Source organism: Alnus glutinosa, chromosome 1 (assembly GCF_958979055.1).
Source record: "Alnus glutinosa chromosome 1, dhAlnGlut1.1, whole genome shotgun sequence".
Classification (NCBI taxonomy): domain Eukaryota; kingdom Viridiplantae; phylum Streptophyta; class Magnoliopsida; order Fagales; family Betulaceae; genus Alnus; species Alnus glutinosa.
The window spans coordinates 1,076,960-1,100,672 of record NC_084886.1 but is presented as its reverse complement, the minus strand read 5'-3'; the positions used below and the strand labels follow the sequence as shown (position 1 = coordinate 1,100,672).

At 35.1% G+C, this 23,713-nt stretch overlaps 2 protein-coding genes across 2 annotated transcripts; both read right to left on the bottom strand.

The window, feature by feature from the left end:
• Positions 1-12,423: 12,423 nt before the first annotated feature.
• Positions 12,424-13,716, bottom strand: LOC133864297 (uncharacterized). Its single transcript, XM_062300584.1, has one exon. It carries the CDS (start codon positions 13,433-13,435, stop codon positions 12,632-12,634), a length of 804 nt encoding a protein of 267 aa, XP_062156568.1. The 5' UTR covers positions 13,436-13,716; the 3' UTR covers positions 12,424-12,631.
• Positions 13,717-21,510: 7,794 nt separating this feature from the next.
• On the bottom strand, positions 21,511-22,794 carry LOC133859426 (uncharacterized). The gene is made up of 3 exons (XM_062294861.1): positions 22,720-22,794; positions 21,936-22,610; positions 21,511-21,818 (listed from the first exon to the last, which is right to left on the bottom strand). The coding sequence occupies exons 2-3, from the start codon at positions 22,536-22,538 to the stop codon at positions 21,606-21,608; spliced, it is 816 nt and encodes a 271-aa protein (XP_062150845.1). The 5' UTR covers positions 22,539-22,610; positions 22,720-22,794; the 3' UTR covers positions 21,511-21,605.
• Between the last annotated feature and the right edge of the window lie 919 nt (positions 22,795-23,713).

Genomic DNA, 23,713 nt, shown 5'->3' with positions numbered 1-23,713 from the left:
CCGCCAACATCCACCACTACAACGCCCTGCTCCAGGAGGACCGCGTCTACACCTTCCTCGACAGGATCGATGACCGGCTGGACAACATCCGGAGCGATGTGCTCCAGATGCGACCCTTCCCCTCCATCGAGCAGGCCTACGCCCATGTCCGTCGAGAGGCCCTCCGGCAAGCGGTCATGAGCGCCGGCGATCCCGACAGCACCTCCGGTGCCGTCCTTGCCACCAAGGGGATGAAGTTGAATCCAACCCCTTCATATGCTGGTGCGGCCTCCAGCCCTCACCCGAGAAGACCAAATGTGACCCCTAGGTCACGAAATTCCGGAACTACCCCTGATGGCTTGAAGTGTTCTCATTGTGGAAAACAGAATCATACAAGTGAAAATTGTTTTAAAAAAAATGGCTATCCTGACTGGTGGTATAAATTGCAGGCAAAGAAAAAAAATGATGGAACGGGTACAAATGCAAGCACGGGCAAGGTGGCTGTAGCGTCAGCCGAACCCCACCTTTCTCTAATTCCACAGGCCCAGTCCCAGGATGTGGGACCCAACTCAGATATAGGTAACGTTGGTTCGGGTTTAGCTACCTCTTCAGGTAAGGGTGATCGTGATGCCTGGCTTCTTGACTCCGGAGCCTCAGACCATATGACTTTTGATGAGACAGATTTTATTACTAGATCCCCCCCGCGACGCACCAGTGTTGCAAATGCTAATGGGGTCGTCTCTTCGGTCACCGGGGACGACACCGTGTCATTATCTCCGTCTCTACAATTATCACATACATTACTTGTCCCCTCGCTCTCACATAAATTAATGTCCGTTAGCCAAGTTACTGAAGAATTAAACTGTGTTGTACTCATTTATTCTACATTTTGTCTTCTTCAAGATATTCTCACCAAGGAGATAATTGGGCGTGGTACTAAACAGAGGGTCCTATATTACGTGGATGACATCAACATGGGGCATGTTCTTCACGTACGAAGTGGTGGAAGGGAACGACAAATTCAGTTATGGCATCAACGATTGGGGCATCCGAATTTTGGTTATCTGAAACATGTATTACCTGATCTTTTTTCTAATATGGTGATCTCTGATCTTAAATGTACTACCTGCATTGTAGCCAAAAGTCATCGTAGTTCATATTTACCAAGTTTGAATAAAAGTATTATTCCATTTACTTCAGTTCACTCTGACGTATGGGGTCCCTCTCCTGTCTCCACTAGTTCGGGAGTTCATTGGTTCGTCATTTTTGTTGATGATTGTATGCGTATGACATGGTTGTACTTGATGAAACATAAAGATGAGGTATTCTCAATCTTCCAATCATTCCATGTGATGATCAAAACTCAGTTTTTTGCTAAACTTCGAGTTATCCGCTTCGACAATGGCGGCGAATATGTCAATCAACGCTTCCGCACCTACTTTGACCACCATGGACTTCTTCATGAGACATCTTGCCCTCAAACCCCTCAGCAAAATGGTGTGGCTGAGCGAAAGAACTGTCTTCTCCTTGAAACTGCTCGAGCTCTACTGCATGGTCATCATGTGCCTACCCGATATTGGCCCGATGCGGTCTCCACTGCTGTCCATCTTCTTAATAGACTTCGGTCCAAAGTCTTACAATTTCAGACTCCTCTCCAGGTCTTGGCATCTCATGTCTCCTAACCCACGCTCCTCATGCTACCTCCCCGAGTATTTGGATGTGTGGCCTATGTGCATCTTCACAAGAACCAACGCTCCAAATTGGACCCCTGTGCCCTCCGCTGTCTTTTCTTGGGCTACGCCGTGCACCAGAAAGGTTATCGATGCTATGACCCCTCTACTCGCCGCATGTATGTCACTATGGATGTCACCTTCGTCGAGTCTGAATCTTTTTTCCCAGCTCCCAACTCTGCCCTTCAGGGGGAGACAAGAGATTAAGAGCAGAATTGGGTACACTTTGATTGGTCTACAGTACCTGACACAGGAACAAGTGAAGCACCACAATCAGAGATAGGTGAGCCCATAGGGTCAGATGAACACACCGAGCAACCTATGGAGTAGCATGCATCATCAGAACATGACACACCTCCAAAAGTTGAGACAAGCCCCCCCCCCCCCCCCCCCCCCCCCCCACTCTACAGTACCTGTCGTCCCATCTCCTGAGAATATCGTTGAGGTAAACAATCTTGACACACAGTCTGATATCAGTAACTTAAATACTCCTGCTGGATATACACTGCCTTTCAGGGAAAATCGTGGCAAGCCATCGAAAAGATACTCTCCGGAGGATGAAGAGCGAAGATCAAAGTACCCAATCGTCAACTATGTGTCTACCAGAAGATTGTCTGAACCCCTTAGAGCATTTGTGCACGTACTTTCCTCGACTCAAGTTCCAGTTGGAGTTCAGGAAGCTTTGTCTAATCCAAAATGGACTCAGGCAATAAAGGAAGAGATGGAGGCACTACTAAAGAACGACACATGGATCTTAGTTCCACTACTTGAAGGGAAGAAAGCAGTAGGATGCAAATGGGTATTCTCCATCAAACACAAGGCAGACAGATCTATAGAAAGATACAAAGCAAGACTGGTGGCAAAAGGCCATACGTAGACATATGGGGTAGACTACCAAGAAATGTTCTCACCAGTTGCAAAACTAAGCACTGTAAGGATTTTGTTATCTCTTGCAGCCAACCTTGACTGGTCACTACATCAATTCGATGTAAAAAATGCTTTTCTACATGGTGATCTTGAAGAAGAAGTGTACATGGATTTTCCCTCGGGATACACGGCATCCACAGAAACCAAAGTTGTGTGCAAACTGCAACGAGCACTTTACGGTCTGAAATAGTCACCTCGAGCGTGGTTTGGGCGATTTAGTATGGCAATGCGGAAATACAGGTTCAAGCAAAGTAACTCAGATCATACACTATTCATCAAGCATAGATTGAGCAAGGTAACTGTGCTAATAGTATACGTGGATGATATGATTATTACGGGAGATGACGAAGAAGAAATATCAAGATTACAGAAGGAATTGGCCACTGAATTTGAAATGAAGAACTTGGGAGGACTCAAGTACTTTCTAGGAATTGAAGTTGCTAGGTCCAACCAAAGAATATTTCTCTCCCAAAGGAAGTACGTGTTGGATGTTTTAACAGAGGTAGGAATGTTGGAGTGCAAGCCAGCTGATACTCCAATTGTTCAAAATCACAGACTCGGAGAATACCCAAACCAGACACCAACGGACAAAGGGAGATACCAAAGGTTAGTTGGCAAACTAATATATCTCTCACACACTCGTCCAGACATTGCATATGCGGTAAGGGTAGTTAGTCAATTCATGCATAATCCTAGTGAAGATCACATGGAGGCTGTAATCCGGATACTGAGGTACTTAAAGGCGTCTCCTGGAAAGGGGCTCATGTTTTCAAAGAATAGTCATTTAAAAATTAATGGATATACAGATGCAGATTGGGCTGGAAATATCTCGGACAGAAAATCCACTTCAGGATATTTGATGTTTGTTGGCGGAAATTTAGTCACATGGGAAAGCAAGAAACAAAAGGTGGTAGCACATTCTAGTGCAGAAGCAGAATTTCGGGGAATGGCAAAAGGACTATGTGAACTACTTTGGATCAAGAGGCTTCTTACTGAACTCGGGTTAATTCAGAAATGGAGATTTTCTGCGACAACAAAGCTGCTATCGCAATATCCCACGACCCAGTCCAACATGATCGTACAAAGCATGTGGAAGTAGATCGACACTTCATCAAAGAAAATCTGGAGGAGAAAATAATTCGCCTTCCATTTGTGAAGTCCGAAGATCAATTAGCAGACATACTCACAAAAGCGGTATCAAGTAAAGAGTTTTACAACTCACTTAACAAGTTGTGCATGAGAGACTTGTATGCATCAACTTGAGGGAGAGTGTTGGGGTGAGCTATAATATAATGTAAAACTTGAAAGTATATTTCCTTGTTATGGAAAGAAACCGATTTTGCTGTGATTATGGCACGATACTAGGCTTGATACTTGTATAGGCCGAAATAGAGTGTAGAGTTTTTTTTTCTATTTAAATTGTACTCATTATTATTTTTACAAATCATTTGCTTGTACGTGAATTACTTATACTTTTTAATATGAAACTGGAATATTATTAGAATCGTAACAATATATCAGTAAACAGTAATGTAGTATCACTCGTATTTTTCAAATATTCTTTTTAATTTATTCACAACTTGCCATTTTAACATGCATGTTCGTGAACATGCACTTTTTGCCTGGGGTAATGATGATTATTTCATAGGGTATTTGGCAGGAGTATCCGATCGACAATGAATTGTGGGGACTGTAGAGATCATATTTTGTCGGGCCGATATATGTATATAGATATATATGACAATGAAGTAGATCTTTTCTCCTTCGGGGTCGACACAAAAGTTTGAGTTTGACTGCCCTATGCTTTTTCCAGTAGGTCCAACGATGTAGTACTTCTGACTAACTGAAGGAACCCATTTGATTAACGATAAGCACTAAGCAGTCGTCGGGCATGGTTATGTTAATTTAGTCAAATAAAAAATATTTGTTTGAATTATTATGTTTCGGCCGGCGTGCAACCATCTTAATCCTGCCGAACCCATAATTGGATGGCGCCCATGAACTACGTACCTCGAATATCTGGTATTCTTTTGTTTCATGAGCAGACCAGGTACTGATTTGATCTGCAATATATAACGTGCAGGTGTCGATGCATGATCGATCCAAGCTTTGGCTAATTTATTGCACTTGTAAGTTTGTAACTTACTTTTTCAGCAATATATTGTTGTGTGTTCTGGTTTTTTTTTTTTTTTTTTTTAACCATTCGTGAACTCAATACGAATAGAAAGTGCACAGGAAAAGAGAGAAGGGTTCCAGGTTTAGAGACAAAAGGTGACGCAGGCATTATCCTTGATGAGGAGAAACATATATATATATATACTTCCCCGCATTTGTAGCTAGTAATTATATAGATAGAAAAGACCGCTCAAGTACTTATCCGCGTGTCAATGAATTGAACAATCTTCATTTAGAAACAGTCGGAAAACAATGGACGTAATTAAGCCTGGTCCCATGAGAAATTAAGTTCAATCAGAAACAAAACACATACACACAATCAGGATAACAATGGATGTAAACCTAGAAGGTCCTGTTAAAAGTTCCTTTGGCTCTATAATATTTGGTCCTTTGATTTTGGAGGCCATGTTTCTTAGACTCATTTTAAGTACAGTTGCAATTCGTCTTTCACGTGTTAAAAATTGTCAACCCTATATGTTGTATGCCGAATTCGAGTTGTGTCAAAATATAGGTATAAGACTATATAGATCAGCCTTAACCCGACTTATTTAAGTAAACGGGTGAAACTTATTAACTAAATATAATCTACTAATTTTGTGTTAGGTTTTGTATCGATTTTGCAAATTGTGTCAAAAACTATCGTTCCTAATTTTAAGTCCCGACTAAGCTTAATTTGACAGGCTAGGTTCTTGGAGAGCTTTTATATCCTGAACATGAGAATGTTAACCGAGTACTGATCATCACTCTCAAAGGTTTAGTGAGGAACGAATCACAAAGGTTGGCAGAAGCTGCTTATTGAATTTCTATTTCAATATTGATTATTTTCCTCTTTTGTTCCAATTATATATTCTATGGCATGAGAATTTAAGAGCTTGAGATAAACAGATAATGCTTAAAAAAGGACGGATTTCAACACTAATAATTGTACTGCTGATAGATTGGCCTGCTCCCATTCTTTTCTTTTTCTCTTTTTTTCCCCCATCAATATGATAGATTGGCCTACGGATTTCAACAATATGATTGACAAATAGTTGATAAGATTAATTAGCAAAATATATAGCGCCCAGGAGGCAGATATTGAAAATTGGACCACATATATATATACCATGAAACTTTGCATCATGCATGTGTGACCTGTCGTCGAATCATGTAAGTTTTGATAACATTGTCCAAGTATCCCAAGAATGACATTTTATCTACCGACGTCGACGTTGATTCTTTAACTAAACCCCTCTCGATCGCCTTCAGGTCCAACTGAAAATATATATTCAAACAAACCCAAACAGCTCCGATCGATGATCTTGATGAGAAAGAAAAAAAATAAAAACAGTAATATAGACAACGATATATATTCAGATACGCCAGCAAAGTAAAGACGATATGTAAAAATTAAAATGATGCAACACTGACATTTGACCCTACAAAGATGGATCGCTACATTGAATGAAAAGAATGGTGATATAAACTCAATGTGTGGGGGTCCAAGTTCCGATTGCCAGCCTCTTTTCGGAAGCAAACATGAGACTAAAATACGAAGTCTAAAAAACACGAGGAGAGCCGACAGTACTGCAGGGAACATGGAACAAGATCATGTTGATATACTGCACAGAATTAGATGTAGAAGGAAGCAGTGGATCCCCGGTCACTTTGATATGACTTCGTCTTGTTTTTTTGGACATAATGTTATGGGGGCATTGGGGCTGTTTGTCTCAATGCCTTTAACTTTCTTTCCTTGTTACTTTTAACTTTTAAGGGAACGTGGGGGCCGGGCTACCCTTAATTTCTTCGTTTCTCTCCCACATGCATGCATTTCTCTGTTTTAGTTGATTCTCATGACTGAACTGAACCACATGCAGTAATTCTGCTCTCCTTCTGTTGCAGCAAAAGCCTTCATCACCGTACCGCCATTGCTTGTGGATACAAGTGGGAGCTACGTGCATGCTTTGACACCGCACAAATTACAAATATTGTATGGTCATCAAATGGGTAAACCAATGGCCGTGAGACTGACAGACTGACTTGTCACTCCGCGTATAGCACCTCTGAAATGGCTCGTCTCTGAATCGAGTAACATGGATAACTGGTTCTACACGATTTTTTTTTTTTTTTTTAATGAATAAGTGATCTATATTAAGCCAGAAATAACAAAACTGTACAAACTCTGGTTGTTCTGAGCAACTGATTCTCATTTTCATTTTTATTACGAAAACTTAATTTGCATACCCTTCTAAATGAACATCAATTTTGTTATATCCTTTAAAGTTCAAAACCTCTAAATTTAGTATATTAAAATTATTTATAATATCTCATTTCATTAGGATTTGAGGTTAAATCCGACTGTCCAAATTATCTTTATACTCCTTCAAATTTTATAAAATTCTCAATTTACCATTATTTACAAGTAAAAATAAAATAAAATTCCAAGTGTCCCAACGCGCGGCTATGACCCACCAGACCCACAGGTCACACCTCTTTCGATTTATGTATTTTTTTTTTTCATTTTTTTTTTTTAAAGAAAAGATCAAAGCATTTTAGAAATTTTACATCACTTCGTTAGGATTTAACAAAAAATCATAGCGGAGGGGAATATTATAAAAAATTAAAAGTTCAATACACTAAATTGAGAGGTTCTAAATTTTGGAGGGACATCGTAAAAGGAAGAATATGATCCTTTTCATTTCAAATGAAATTAATACTATTCATTTTATTGTCAGGATTTAAAGGTGATGCATCGAATGGTGTACATAATTTCACATAATTTAAATTTTTAAAAGACGTGCTAATATTGACTTCATACACCATTAAATGAATCAATTTTAAATCCTGATATTTTATTTGAAATGGATAGTATCCATGAAATAGAGAAGATCCTACTCCCATTGTAAAAGGGGTGACAATTCAGGAGGAAAGTACTGAAATTTCTCATTTTTAATATATTTAACACAATATGTGATTTTTAATTTTTTACATTCATTTTTAATAGAGAAATATTAGAAATCGGGTTTTATCCTACAATGATGACATAACAGTCTCAACCATGAACCAAACGACCTTGATCCTTCTTTTCTTTTTTTTTGAGTAATACTAGAAGTTATAATATTTTTGTCCTACAAATACTCCATAAAGCTAACATGGTAGTGTCAAACAACCTTAGATCAATCATTGTTAAAATAAAAAATAAAAAATTAAGAGTTAATTGAGACTTCAGAATTGTGAGATATTTGTTAAATAAAAAAGTGGTATTTAGCATTACTTTTTTTTTTCTTTTTTTTTTTTTTTTTTTTTTTTTTTTTTTTTTTTTTTAACTGATGCTAGAAACTACATTTATATCCCACAATGTTGACATGGTAGATCGGTAGTTCCAAGACTCCCAACCAATTGTTAAATTTTTTATTTTTTCAGCAAAGGCAAATTCAATGATTGGTTGGACTATTACATAAACATTGCAGCATAAAAATGTGATTTCTAGCTTTTTAAAAATGCATATAAAAATCATGTACGTGCTCTAATGATAAATATTAATTAAATAGTTTGAAAATTTTCAAATCTAATTAAAAAAAAACTTTGTTAGACAAAATAATGCAGGACAATAAGTAGCTACGTAACAAACAATTATGTAAGAAAAATGAATTGCTGTTGGGCTTCGGCCTTACTAGGCATCTATTTGTCTTCCCAATTGCTTTTACCTCTATTTCTTTTCTATTTATTCCCTAGTCCGAGTCCATGTGCAAATGTAGCCCAGCCTTGAACTTGGAGCTGGTTTTGGGCCAGACTACAGACATTGACCAACCAAAGGTACAGGTCAGCCTTTCTAGATTTGACCCTCTTTTCCCACTTCTACTATGGAGAGACTGTTTGATGAAGTTGCCTGTTGAGCCCAAAACAGACTGGAGAAATAGAACTAAAAAGATAATTACAAAGAAGTAAGGCTATTTAAATAGAAGGTTATACGGCTTAGCAGTAAAAATTATTATTATTTTCTAGAAGTGTTAATTTAATAATTGTCTTTCACTCCACATTATAAAATTGTATCACAATCATCTAATAATTTATCTTACAAAAGTGTTGTTACAGCCTTTAGCCTTGAGGTGGTATAGGCCAAGCCTAGTTGCCCAAGTCAAATCAAAGCGGTCTCTCTTTCAGCTAAAAAAAGTTACTACGGAGTATATAAAACAAACAGAAAATTTATTTGAAAATTTTCTAACTGTTTAGGATAGACTTCATATTTTGATAATTGTACATAAAACAAAGCCAAAACACTTCGTTCAAATGGAAGGTAGTCCCGTTCGAACGAGACCCAGTGCCACATCTCAATTGGTGGCGAGCACAGTAAAGCGAATAGTTGAAATGAAATCTAAGTTGATATCATTAGAATGAAAAAATGTGTCATTTAAACGAAACATTTTTACGTGTCGACGCGTATTAAATAATAAATATTGCGTCTAACATGTACCACTCCAACGAAGCACTATCTCTATTATGTGTCAAAATGTGTGCGATGTGACGTGATGCTAACCTTATAACACTCTGACTGTAACTTTATTTCATCCATGCTTTTGGGAAATCCTTATCCTTTGCGGGCTGTTCTTCGAGTAGCTGAAGAGGTTGAAAATGCGAGAGTGAGAGTGAGAGTGAGAGGGAGACCAAAGTTCATTGAATTTACACGTCCCAAAATTCATCAGATTCTCAAACAGATCCAACGTGATATAATGGTCCTTCCATTATCACACTCACTATATAGCTGAAGCCTGATGGACTAGTTTTTGTCTATTGCTTTGCAAACAAATGGAACCAGACAATTTGTGTCTCCAGGAATTTAACGTTTGCGTTTGTGCTGCCCCCTGTAAGTAACCCTGTGACATGGATAAGGATAAGGCTTTTCACCAATTTTCCCAGCTGCCCAAATCGGTTGAAATGGTCCAAGAAAGACCCATGTCATCTTTGTGTCTTCTCAAGATTGATGTGCCTTTTAAAATTATCATTGAAATTATGATATATTACTGTTTGAATTTTGATCCAAAAATAATTTTAAAAGCCACATCAGTTTTGAAAAACACAAAAGACTCATTCTAACATTACTCAAACCATAATCGATCAATGGGGTGCCTTATCGGAATTTGGGATCTATAACAATTAGCTTTCCAAAATGTAAGATAACCTATATGGTGATTTAACAAATACGATTTTTTTAAAACTCGGTTAAACGTTTGATAAAATTTATAAGACTGTTGTTTTAATGATCTTTAAAATACAATCTTTAAAATCTTGTTTTTAAAAATAGGGAAAAATGCAAAATAGTCTAGGCGGTTGGTTTAATTTACAAATCTCTCCCTACGGTATAAAAAATAATTTAGAGGTCATCGGGGTAAGCTGAAATAAAAATTTAGTCACTGCAGTCAAATTTCGTCAAAATAGTTGACGAATTATGTCAGTGTGCCACATCAGCACCAATAGCATGATGACACATGTTACTCTTTTAAAAAGTATAAATATATTAAACCTAAATATTAAAAACATTAAAAATTATTTTTTTCAAAAAAAAAAAAGAAGAAAGAAAATAAAAGAGAAGGGGTTGGCTTGCAGCCACCCCCGGCCCCATCTTCGGTGGCTCGTGGGCCACCCAGAGTAGGATGAGGTTGGCCGCGCGACTACCCCATGAGGACAAAGGTGGCTCGAAGGCCACCAATAATTTTTTATGTTTTTGATATTTAGGTTTAATATATTATTATTATTATTTTGGCCAATCTTAAAGACTTTTAAATTATTTTTTATACTGCATGAGTGATTTGTAAATTAGACTAAGACAAAGATTGATTTTACATTTTTCCCTTAAAACTAAAGCTCTTTTACATCCAATTTGAGAATGTGAAGTTTTTTTGTTTAAAGAAAAAACACATACACACACAATTGGCAAACAAAATTGCAATATCAAACTCACCCATACAAGTTAAAACATCCGTACAGTCTCATTTCAAAATATACAATGTGTTTAAGTCGATGGGTTCCAAAAATATGAAAGGTTTCTAAAAGAATGGAGAGCTTCTAACGACATGAAAATAATTTAGAAAAAAAGAAAAAGAAAAAGAAAAAAGACATGAAATTATATTATATATATGATGATACTCATGTGTATATATATATATATATATATATATCGTAAATATGCTTTATTTTTCAATTTTCAATGCCTGCTTTAGAATAATGTTTTTTGGATTTAATGACTAGAGTGGTCCCCCTTTTTCCATCTACAGTACATGTTGCTAGGCTGCGAGCTTCCACTAACCACTAGGTTGAATAAATAAATCACTTATTTTAAAAACCAGCCCCTTTGGAATCAATTGATGTTTCCACAATTTAAAGCGGATCTTAAATAGCTTCTGCTTCTATTATTTTATATTTTCTTTTTTTAAGTTATACAGGGTTAAGGATTCTTTTATGATGTAAATAAAATATGCACTTGGACATATGCACGGTCTTAGATATATCAGAATTTTCTATTTTATTTTATTTTTTTTTAAAAAAAAATGACAAAAATACACTTGGTAAAAAATTTAGAAAAAATGAAAAAAAAAAAAAAAAAAAAAAAGCAAAAAAAAGCAAAAAAAATTTGAAACGGCAGTAATTTTTTTTTCAAGAGTATTTTTGTCATTTTTTTTGTCCAGAGGGGAGGGACTCTGCAATTGTAATGTAATTTGGATAAGACATTACTGCAATTGAAACATTACAAATTGTAATGTAATTTTTCCTCACAAATATATAAGTATATCAGCCGCTAAACAATTGAAAATATCCATAATGCCGTAAATATTTTCACCCAAATTACTTTTCTTTCCGAAAATGATCTCTTCACTGGAGGAGAAAAGCTATAAAAATAAAAAAAAAAATAAAAAAAATAAAAACATTACCATGCCCTGGAACAAAGTACTGGAGGTACAAACAGCAAAACAAATCCATTACTGCAGTAATGAATTATCATAGCCCAGACAAAAAAACAAGAGAGATAAGGTAATCGTGACCCAGACAAAAACCCCCCCAACCCTCTGCTACTATTTTGTGACCATATATATATATCAAGGGCACTTTTGGGATTGAGCCCTTCATGGGTTTTGTCGAGCTTTATTGGACAATTGTCCATTGATCAGGGCACTGCCCCTACAAGTCACAGAAACATAGGGTACCAAACCCAAATTAGTGGAGTTGGGAAAAATTATTACTCGGGAGCATTCCAGCCAAAAGGAATCAAAAGAAGCATAGAGAATCGCATCCAATTGACATTGAGAAAAGGAGAACCGAATAAATTAAAGCAAAGTACTATATTATATCCCAATTTAAACTTTAATGAGATAATCAAAATCCCCCTTTAACTATAGCGGAGCTCTCATAGATTGGCCCACTTCAGAAATTATCCTCACCTAATCACAAAACTTAGTTCCAAAGCAAAATTTAATCATAAAAAACAAAACCAGAAAAAAAAAAAAAAAAAGATATAAACATTTTCCAACCTCACCGCCGAGAAAATGCTTCCCGCCGGCCAGTTATTCTAGTCCAGGAAAAGTGAGCTAACTAAAAAGAGAGAACCTTGAAAGTTGGAGGAAAAAAAAGAGAAGAGAAATGAAAGAAAAAAGAGATTCATTGAGGACCATAATATCTATATTCGAGTACGAATAAAAGTTAAACCCACCACCAAAAATATATTTCCTCCTTTCTTTTCTCTTAACATTTGCTTTTGGGGGCTCGAGAACTAAGAACCAAGATAGAAATTAAACCCCAAAAATTAAAAAAACCAAAAAAAAAAAAAAAAAAAGGCGTTCAATTTTGACCTACACATTCGGACTCCAAAGGCTCCATAAACGAGAATTGAATAAGCCCAACACGTCCGGCAGCACCTTTCTGGCCAAACCCTTGTGGTGGTTATCGTTGCTCGCCGCCACCACTGTCCGCCCAACCACCGACTCAGCCACCTCATCCTTCTCTTCCCTAACTTTCTCAACCACAACCTCGTACGCTTTATCCTCCAGAACCCCATCAGCCTTGTCTGTCGAACTCACCGAAACGGCATCGTTCCCTTGCGAAGTCAGAGAAAAAAATGAACTTTCCTCGGTCTCCGGTGGAACCACCGGAGTCTCCGAGGCATCGGAGGGTTTTTCGGGAACGCGGCGGTTCACGGGTTTTTCCCTGCGCTTGCCTCGGCCGTTGACCTTCTTCGACTGCTCGCCGTGGGCCAAGTGGTCCTCGAAGGCCTCGATGGCCTGGTGGATGAGCTCGCGGTTGGGCGAGGAGTCCCACCGGAACCAGTAGCTCGTGTAGCAGTCGAAGCAGTCACAATCGAACACCGGCGGCTTGTGGGTGTTGTTGTTCGGAGAAAACTTCTTCTGGGGTGGCTTTCTCTTGTGGGTAATCGGAGAAGGGTTTGTGGGTTTCATCGACCGTGTAACCATGTAAGCCAGGACTTCACGGTCTTCCAGGGAGAGTACAGATGCAAGGGCTAGAATCGCCGCCGGGAGGAGCTTCAACACGGCGAGAAAATCGCCATCGGAAGGGCACTGAGTCCCAGCAGCAAAAGAAGAAGAAGAAGATGATGATGATGGAGATGGGTATACTTTACCTTTCTTCTTAATCTTCATCTTTGGTTTGCTTCACTGCAGGTTTTGATGGAAGAGAGAAGGAATTAAGAGTGGTTTTTGTTGTTGGGGGGGTAAAGAGAGAGAGAGAGAGAGAGAGAGAGAGAGAGAAGAACAGTGGTAGGGTTTTTATTTTGCTTGGTAGACAAGGCTTCTGGGTACGTAGGGGTCACCGTTGCTTACAGAAGACGAGGCTCACGCTCTGGCATTGGTGCGTGTTTGCCACAGTGAGGTGGTTTGTGAGGGTGATTGGAGGAGGATCGTTGCTAATTACCTCTTATGTAAGGTTTTGGCAGGGTCTAAAAGATGCTTAGAAGAGCTGTTTTTGGTAGAAAAATTTCCTTAAAAATAGTTCCAACCATAAAAAAGGAAAGAATATACTAGTGTCATCGTCTAATCAAAAAGTAACTTATGGATGCTTATAAAAAATTAAACTTTCTATCATATATATTAGACTAATGGTATTATTCACACGCTAACCATTTATATATATATATATATATATATATATATATATATATATATATATATATATATATATATATATTATGTGCGAAGATTTCCACTAAAAAAAAGTTGGGCAAAGGAGAAGAATTTGATCAGATTTAGCCTATCTCAATCGTCAACCTAGGCTTGATGGTCAAAATCTTAAACCATCTGAGTTGAAAAAATTTCACCTAATTTTTAAAAACTTTACTATCATTTAGTGTTTATCCAATAATAATAAATTTCGCATGAGATTTATTTTTTCAATTAAAACTATTTGTTATAGCTATGAACATGATTTGTAAATAAATGCATGCATTACATAATCAGTTGATGAGTAAATGCCCATTAATTATCAGAAATTTTTATTTTTATTTTTAATCTAGATTGCATGCAATTAATGCATGTGCAAAATATACTTGGAATGCCCGTGTATTTTTTAAAAAAAATTTAGAAAAAATAAATAAAATTTTTTAACAAAAAAAACATAAAAATCTATGCTTTCAATTTGTCTCTTTCGTTAGGGAAAGATGTCACTAAATAAAAACAACATCATAACTACAAAAGAAATTAAATAATTTTGAAACACAAAGATATACCAAACATATTAGTCACCAATATTAGTTAATTAACTTAATTTGATCAGGCCTGTTGCAAAAGGTGGGATAAAAAGATGCCACATACGGCTCTTTAGATTAGCTAAACTCTTTGCTGATTATAGTAAGTAAAATAAATAAATAAATAAATGAAACTGGGAAAAATTTAAAAAACCAGATACGAGCTGTTTTTAAATAGTGAATAGTTAATTTTTTTTTAATTATTATTATAAAAAAAATAGAGTTTTAAATTAAAATTTAAAGAAAGAGAGCAATTAAAGCAAGCTGAAAAATGCGTTGAGATGGCCACATTTCAGGTGAGGAGAGGAGGAGGAGGAGGAGGAGGAGGGAGCAAAGGACTGTAATGCCCTATTGCGAGTGGTCTGTGCTTTACTGATGAGCACGGCAGAGATAGTACATAATGGACAGAGTGAAGCACTGTGCAGGTACGGTTCCCGGGATTACATTGATTTTGAAATGCAATATTGTCATTTCATAAAGGCATCATGGATAAGGACAACCGACCAAAAGCACAGAAAGCGGTGTCAAATTTTTAGGTCGGTAAAAATAAAATAATAATTAGATTTTAGGCTTCAGGACTTCCAATGAAACCATTTGGTTCAATAAGGGAAAGCCCAAAATATGTTTTTTTTTTTTTTTTTAATAATAATTTTCTTTTCACGGTTGACTCTTGCTCGTGGTCCTTCTTATCATCTTATGTCAAGATTTTACCAACCACATTGTTAAACCTTCTTATAAAATGGGTTATCAAAAAAAAAAAAAAAAAATTGACAAAAGAACCATTGCATTTACACATTCACCTGTTATATGCATTATGTTATATTTCCACCGAGGATGATGGTACACATTGAGTATTTGTAATAAAGTTCATTTGATACAATATTCTCGAAATCCTTTATTTGGTAGATTGGAATCTCCATAAATTTGTGGTCTAAATTACTTACAATTGAATAGTAATTAAATGTGAGAAATCATATAAGACTTATATATGTCCGAATAAGTGACTGGACGACTTAAAATTTAAATAAATAAATAAATTTATATGCGTTTTTTTACAATTTGTTGCTCAAATTACTGAAGATTTTAATTTGTGACGCAAATATATAATAATAACCTAACAATGGCTGCTCATTCACTTTATTTACCTAAAAAATCGTAGTTTTTTATAACCATTTTTAAAACTAAGTGTCAAAAAAATTATTGGGTAAGATCATTTCTTTTGCCCACTCCAAATTTTAGGTTTTATTTTTCATTTTGTGCTCCTATTTATGTTGGGGTTACGGCTCCAACTTCTCTTATTGTATTATCTTTTATTTTATTAATATAATGGCACTTATAAAAGAAAATTTTAGAGATTTGAGCCCAACATGCAGGCCCCATATTATTCGCTGTGAGGTCAAATCGGATCATAATTTTTTTTAATTGTAATGAAAATGAATTATTTTATAGTCTAAATTAAATTTTATAAATTTAACAGTATTTATATTATTATATTATGAATATATTGTCTTATTTTTATAAATTTTTAAATAACGTAATACCATATACATCATTATATACCACAAAATAAAATTTATATTAAAAAATAAGTTCTTTCCATTTTAATGGAATGCGTAGGATCCTCTTCGGTCAAATGGACTTTAAACAATTTTTAGAGACGACTAACTGGGATTGCAATATTTCCAAAAGGAGAAACATAACAAAAATGGGGTTAATTTAAAGGATCGTATTGTTGGAACTTGATAGGGGAAGTGATTTGGACGAGTGTTGAAAAATTAGTTACTTGTCACAATGAGTTAAGAAACAGAGATTTGGCCCACGAATATTCTAACTCATGGGTGGGCATTTATTACCCGAAATAACTTAGAAAAGCTCACATTCATTTGACGGCCAATGTGGACCTCAAATGTGAATTGTAGCAACATAAGATTCCTACATTTGCCAGCCAGGCCACAGGTAGATGAAAATTTGAAAGTGACACTACTACAATTTTTTACCGACTTTTATTTGTTTATTTATTTATTTTTGATGGCTTTCCTGTTCTTCTTCTTTCTTTTTTTTTTTTTTTTTTGGTATTATTATAATTAAACGTAAGATTTATTATTGATGTTATATTAACAAATGCATGGAAGTAGGTTAATAGACTCCAATCTCTGTATGGAACATCCTATTAGATTAGACCATCCTTATCATTTTTGTTTTGTTGTGTTTATGCCATAGGATGGAAATCTTGTCATCTTTTTTTTTTTTTTTTCCTCTCTACATATATTTGATTTCTAAACAGCCATACACAACAGAAATAAATTAATATAGTTTTAATTGTTAGATAAACATAATCCAAAAAAATTAAACTAATAAAAAATAATGAATTTAATAACTCAACTGTTTATCCTGAAAGGATGAAATCATTATTTAATTAATACTTAAAAAAAAAAAGGAAAAAAGAAAAAGAAAAAAGCTATGGAAAGCAATTAGAAAGATTCAACGCAGGGTTACTTTCAATTGACTGAAAGCATAACCGAAAATCAAATAATATAGAGTTTAAAAACAGCAAAATTGACGTATAAGTGGTTAAATATCCACGACTCCATTTATTAATATTTTTAGAGGTATTTTTTGTTTATGTTTGAATTAAAGTTTATTTGATATTGCGTTAAAGAGCTTAAAAATTATTTTTAGTGCCTAAAAAGTTGTGCCAAACCAACAGTTGCTTTGTTTGGTAAAAAAAAAAAACTCAAATACTTTTTTTGATTTTTTACTCTAAAAAACTTTTGAGGAAAGTTTAAAAATGATTTTTTTATTTTTAAAAAAACACCATTTTTAGCCTTAAAAGTTTTATTTCTCAACGCAATTATAAACAGACTCTAAATGTTCTAATGTGACATAAATGTAAAAGAAATTTGGCGTGTTTTATGTTTTAGGTAATTTGTTAATGTTTAAAAGTGTGTTATGAAAGAATGTAAATGTAAACTCCAAATCTTGCAAGGACCAATTGTTTCAACTTTGAATCCTCTGGTCATCCAACCCAATCAAACCAACTAATATTGGTTATGATGTCACTTTCTGGGTAGGTTAAAAAGCCCTTTGTACAACACTCGGTTTCATTTCATCACTCTTTCCCATTGCGTTTTAATTTTTCTAGTCATACTCTAACTCCTTTCTTAATAATTAGGGTCCCCATCAATCAATTATCATCTACCTTTATATGACTTTAGGCATGGTTTTATTTTTGTTGAAATTCATTTGCGTTTTCTTGATAAAGCTTATATAATGATCAATTTCTTGGAAATGGGTAGCCTCTCTCTCTCTCACACACCCACTTATCTTTGGATATATTTTTCTTAATTTCTTGAAGATTTAAATGCATTGGCAGTGAAAATGATTTAATTAACTGCTCCTAATCTGATTTTTAGAATGAATGATGTAAAGATTAATGAGTAAAATTAGAGTAGATATGAACATATAGAGTGAACGAGACCCGAGGCATTTCTAAAGAGAAGCTAATTCTGCTGTACATGAACATACTAAAACAGATGTGAAACATGACATACATAAGATTTTTCGTTGTATATGTGATGATGTTGTATTAAAGCAAAATGCTTTTTCTTTATGAATATGAGTGAATTACGTAATTTGTTTTTTATTATTTTTTTTTAAAAAAAAAAAAAAAAAATTGGTTGTGAAAAAGGGTTATCTTTGGGTCACGATGGGATCTGCAGTCAGCTTAAGTAGGTCCCATAATTATAGGAAAGTGTGATATATGATGAATCACATGTAAAGATTGTGTAAGATTATTTCATTTTCTACCTTTTCGGAATTTCCCACACCTAGCTACGACATATTTTTTTTCGCCTAGAGCTGCCCTTTATGTTGAAAAAGCACACCTTGGGCGCTGGTGTCGGACAGAGGCTGAAATGGAGCGTCCTTGTTTCGTCTCTTGTCACAAAAGATTGTCATTTTCTAGTTTTTGATTATATGAACAGTAATGGCCCTGCCAGAGGTAATCAAGTACGAATATTTTATTAACCATATATTTATGCTATATGTAGTTGTGCTTTTCCTCCGCCTCCTCCGTTTTTGGTCGGATCCTTCCTAGACACTTCCATATGATGATGATAAGGATTCATGACTTTCACTTTTAATTTGTACAATCTTGAGCCTTCATCGGCAGTAATATATACATATTAGTTGAAAGAAAAAAATAAAATAAAATTGGAGAACATTTTGATGCTGGGTAGGCTAAGGGGTGTTCAAAGAAATTGCAATTTTGTTAGAGCATGGCTAGGCGTCTTACCAAAATTTTAACTATTTTAGTGAATCACTTTAATGAAAACACACAAAAATCACTTTCAACATCCTCATTACTATAACAAAAAAAATTTGATGAGTGAACAATACTTACCATTGTCGCTGAGTAAACAATACTCACTAAATCATTAAAAAGTTGGTCATTTCTCTTTATTGTTTTCCTTGTTCTTCTTTTTTATTTTTTTTTATTTTATTTCATGTACAACTATGTTTCATTCGGCAATGTTTTAGGCTAAACATGTATATTTTTTTTTCCCCCTTAAACTACAATATTTTCACACTTTAGACATCTAACGCCGTACAAATTTTTTATTTACATATTTCAACAGGTTTTGTGGAATTGAATGGGCATGTTTGGGTAGCATTTTTTTTTTTTTTTTGATTATTTTGTATAAACATGTTTGGGTAGGTTTTTTAAATTCAAATTTCACCCAAGTTTTATCAATTTTTTTTTTTTTAATTTTGTCTCTGGTTCTTTAAACCGTCAAAACATAATTTTAAAAAATAAATTTTATTATTATTTGCAATTTTAAATATAGTAAAGAATAATATAATATACTAATTTTTTTAAAAAAATATGACTATTAAAAGAAAACAAATATTTAAAAATATGACCTTTAAAAAAAGACAAAAATTAAAAATAATATTAAATAGAGAAAGAATAAATAAATTTGAAAAAATATTATTTACATGGAATAGTGATAGTGAATAGTTAAAATGAGAAAACAGATCCTCTCCAATTGGTTATTACATCAGGGGTATTTTTGTCATTTTAATTTTTTTAAAAAAATAAAAAAACAAAAATACCCCTGCCCTTTAACTAACTGGATACTCTCCAGTTCGATTGAACTGAAGAGGATCCTAATACTTAAAATGGTGAAGTTGTTATGATGCATTAAAAAAGTTGCTTACCAGAATAGAGAAAAGTAATTTTTATCTTTTTTTTTTTGCTAGTAAAAATTGGTGAGACTACTAAAAATACTCTAATAATTGGTCGTAAAAGACATCACTTTAAAGTGTTAAATCCCCATCATTTTAAATGCCAAAAATTGTGTTTTAAGAAATACGTTTTTAAAAATTGATAATTTTAAAAGCAGCGTTAGAGTGCAATAACTAGTAAGCATGTTTGGGAACAAGAATAATATTGATTCTCTTTGCTACATTATTTAGATTTTTCAAAAACAAATTAAATTTTATCCAATTTTTTCTAATTTTATCTCAAAAAAGTCAAACTATTCAAACATATTTTTTTACTTTATTTGCTTCAAAATTTGTGCACTAAATTATAATTGAATTCAAATTTTAAAAAATTGAACTCCTAAAACGTGCCATGAATGCTGAAATACAAAACAACATTGAAAAAAATTATCCAAGTGATTTCATCTTGTAGGACATGGGAATTTGATCTGCATCAGCGAATTGTGCTTCAACTTTTTGGTGCCAACTATGTATTCAATTTGTCTTCCCAAAAGCCAAGTGAATTAAGTTAACAAGAGCAATATAAGAGTAAATAATTGGAAAAAAAAAAAAAAAAAAAAAATTCTATATCCATCGATGCCATGGAAATCCAACTCAAAAAAATCTGTCCATCCGACCTCTCGGCTATCAAAGGCAGCTACAGAGCAAAAGAAAGTGAACATCTATGTTACCAAAGTGATCGACATAACGCTTTTACTACTATTACGCCAAACTGACTAAAGTGTATTTTATAATTCTTCTACCTCGTGATTTTCAAGTAATTAAAGCCCCACAGATACTACAAGAACAAAGAGAAGCAGTGCCATTACTGTTGGGAACATCTGCCTAGCACATCTACTTTCGGCAGCAATTCCCCCGCACCCACTTCCCTCACTATCTCTATCTGGGAGATCATAAGTCCTTTTTAATATAATATGTTGTGTTTTTATCATGCACAACGAATAATAAAGAATCAAAAAAAGAGGGAAAGCATATGAAAAATAAGATAAAATTTATGTTGTTTTGATAATTTGCATACGTTTATAGGAGTATGGTTATTTAATAACATAATACATATTTATAGCAAAATTTTAATGTACGGACATATATATAAGTACTATACTGGTACTCTCGTATGAATCACTTATTCCAACATGTTCAGACCTCACTTAATTTAAAATTAAGCTCATAAGTATAAATCTAACTAAGTAAATTTAACGCTTCCTATCAAGAAAATGTGAAAATTGCAGAGACTAAAATTGTTCGATCTACTACCTACTCGAACAAGTTTGATGTAAATTTCATATAAATGACAAAGACTGTCCAACCACCACCTACTCGAACAAGTAACTATGAGACTTTACAATATACTGCCCAAATTAGTAATAACAATTTAATTGTCGGAAATCCTTGTCCTTTTGACTATGTTTATTTATTTTATTTTTTTTTAAGCTTCTTGCTTTTTAACAAAAGGGAAAAAAAAAAATTAAAATAACAAACTACAAAACGACCACAAAATATTCCAAACTCCATTTTTATATAACATGAGAACACTTAAAAAATAAAAACTTTCATCAATTTATAAGCAAACTTAATTAATCAACACAGATCTGTAACGACCAATTAAGACACAACACATATTCAAACAAACTATTAAACACAGAATGCTTATAAGATTCAGTGGAAAAGGAAGTGTTGTTTCTTGTTCCTTTTAAAAACAAAGTCATATATAGTAGTGTACGTAGTAACAAAAACTATCGATATATAACATACTATATGTGGGCACAAACAAATAACAGATCGAACTAATCAGCCTTCTTATCTTTTGGTTGGGACTTGTTGATAGCAGCAGAGTGTTTATCCTCCGCAGTCTTGGCGTGGATCTCATCCCTCTCCCTGAAGTACATCTCGAAAGCCCTCGGAAGGAATCTCGGAATCAAAAAACCAAACATATTGATTGAGAAATATACTAGATTGGCAACTGCAAGGCTCCTCCCAAACCAACACCATGCAATCTCCTACAAAACACAGAATCAATCAGATTACCAACAAACACACACACAGAAGGGAAAAAACAAATTAAGTTTATTAATTTCCACATACATACATACATGATACATATATCATATATATACCTTAAATGGTGCATTTGCAGGCAGTGTTTTGTTAACCCACACGTCGTTTACCCAATCAATGATAACAAAGATCCTCCGAACTGTATACAGCAACGGTACCAATGCCCTCACCGGTGGGGAAAACAGAGATAACCCACTAATAATATTTTCAGTGAGTATCTGAAAAGAGAGTAAGAAGAGGTGAGGTGTGGCTGACCGGACTGCCTGGTCATCTCCCCTGGCAAAACCACCCAGGACGTATGCCAGCGGCAAGAACAGCCCTATTGTTGTTCCCACAACCACGTAGAACCTAAAGAATTTGCTTCCGTGGAAAATTTCCTGCGAGCCGGAACTGACAGTAGTGCCATGGGAAGGGAAGGCGAAGCGTGCAAGGGCTAGAAGATAGGCAGTTGTCAAGGCAGGGAAGAGTAGATCAAGGAGTGGGACGAGACCGCTAGCTGAGAAAACCATGATAAATGCTACGAGCTGGAGCTCTATCACGCGCAGTGATCCCATCACACCACCCATCACAGCCTGTTGCTCCTGTTGGGGTGGTTTTGTTGCCGAGGTGCTGCTTTTGTCAGGCTCCGACCGAGGAGCCACTGCAAGAGATACTCCCGACATTTCTTCCTTCACTGGTTGTGTCTTTAATTACGTTGATTCGATCGCTTGACTGCTTTCTCAGATTCAAGACCGCTGAAGCAACATCAACGTACATAGTAACATAAAGAATGAGAAAATCAATGAATTAAACAATGTTAATTAATTAGAGATTGGTATCAAAAGGAAGAAGAACAGATCTTACTGATGACAGGAGTGGGAAACAGAAGACGCATTCAAATTACCGATACCTTCGAACCAAGAGATGGCAAAGAAAGGGTCATCGGGGCGACCACCGCTATGAAGCTATTTTGAACGTGGAGCTATAGAAGGTTTGACACGTGTTTAACAATTCCACGTGGGGTCATATGTATCCCACACGTGCCGCTTACATGGCTATAATGCTACTTTGGGCTTATCACGTTTTTGTAGTTTATATCCCCAATTTGGTAAATATTGTTAGATGGGCCAGTCCCAGAGCCCATGGGTTTAATAAGCCTGAGGTCTTTAGCTTATCAAACCCAGCTCTTATTTGAATTTGGCTACTTGCCGCTGGCCCAATCTTATTTTTTGGGCGTTGTTTCTCATATACTGCAATTGTCTTATTTTCTAAAAAATAATTTGCTAATAACGGCAGTTAAGGCCTAAGGGTATTATAATAGTTCTTAATTGTAAATCTCTTATAAGTTAGCGTGACAAGTTTACATGGGCGTTAATGTCATGTCCGCCCTTAAACATTTAAATTAGATTGTAGTTGATGTTAGTTTGTAGGTGCACGTGACACTTGTCACTATGGTTATTAAATAATAAAGGTTCGTTTGGGTTTGCGATTTCAAAAAGTGCGATTTCAGAATAACGATTTTAAAATGTGCGATTTGAAAGAAGTGATTTTTAAAAACTCAGTTAAGCGTTTGGCAAAATTGCAGCTTGGCCTTTAAAATCACAGGTTAGCCTTTTAAAATATTGCTTTTTCAAAAAAGTACCACATTGCCTGCGATTTGAATAAGCACTTTTCTACGTTTTCAAATCACAATTTTTTAAAAACGCAGTTTCCAAACGGTTCATTTTCTGCGATTTGGTTTAAAATCGCACTTTTTCTCTACGAAATCGCAATCCCAGACGCACCATAAATTTAATAAAAAATGCTTGGAGTATTACAAATCCGCTGTGGGTTATCAACCCACTCTTAGTATCGAAAT

What these genes read in the sequence shown, in the direction of transcription:
- LOC133859426 (XM_062294861.1), bottom strand. Translation starts at nt 22,538, where the DNA reads ATGTCGGGAGTATCTCTTGCAGTGGCTCCTCGGTCGGAGCCTGACAAA. An exon ending in CTGCAAATGCACCATTTAAG is followed by an intron (nt 21,819 to 21,935) that starts GTATATATATGA and finishes TGTGTTTTGTAG; the next exon opens with GAGATTGCATGGTGTTGGTT.
- LOC133864297 (XM_062300584.1), bottom strand. Translation starts at nt 13,435, where the DNA reads ATGAAGATTAAGAAGAAAGGTAAAGTATACCCATCTCCATCATCATCA.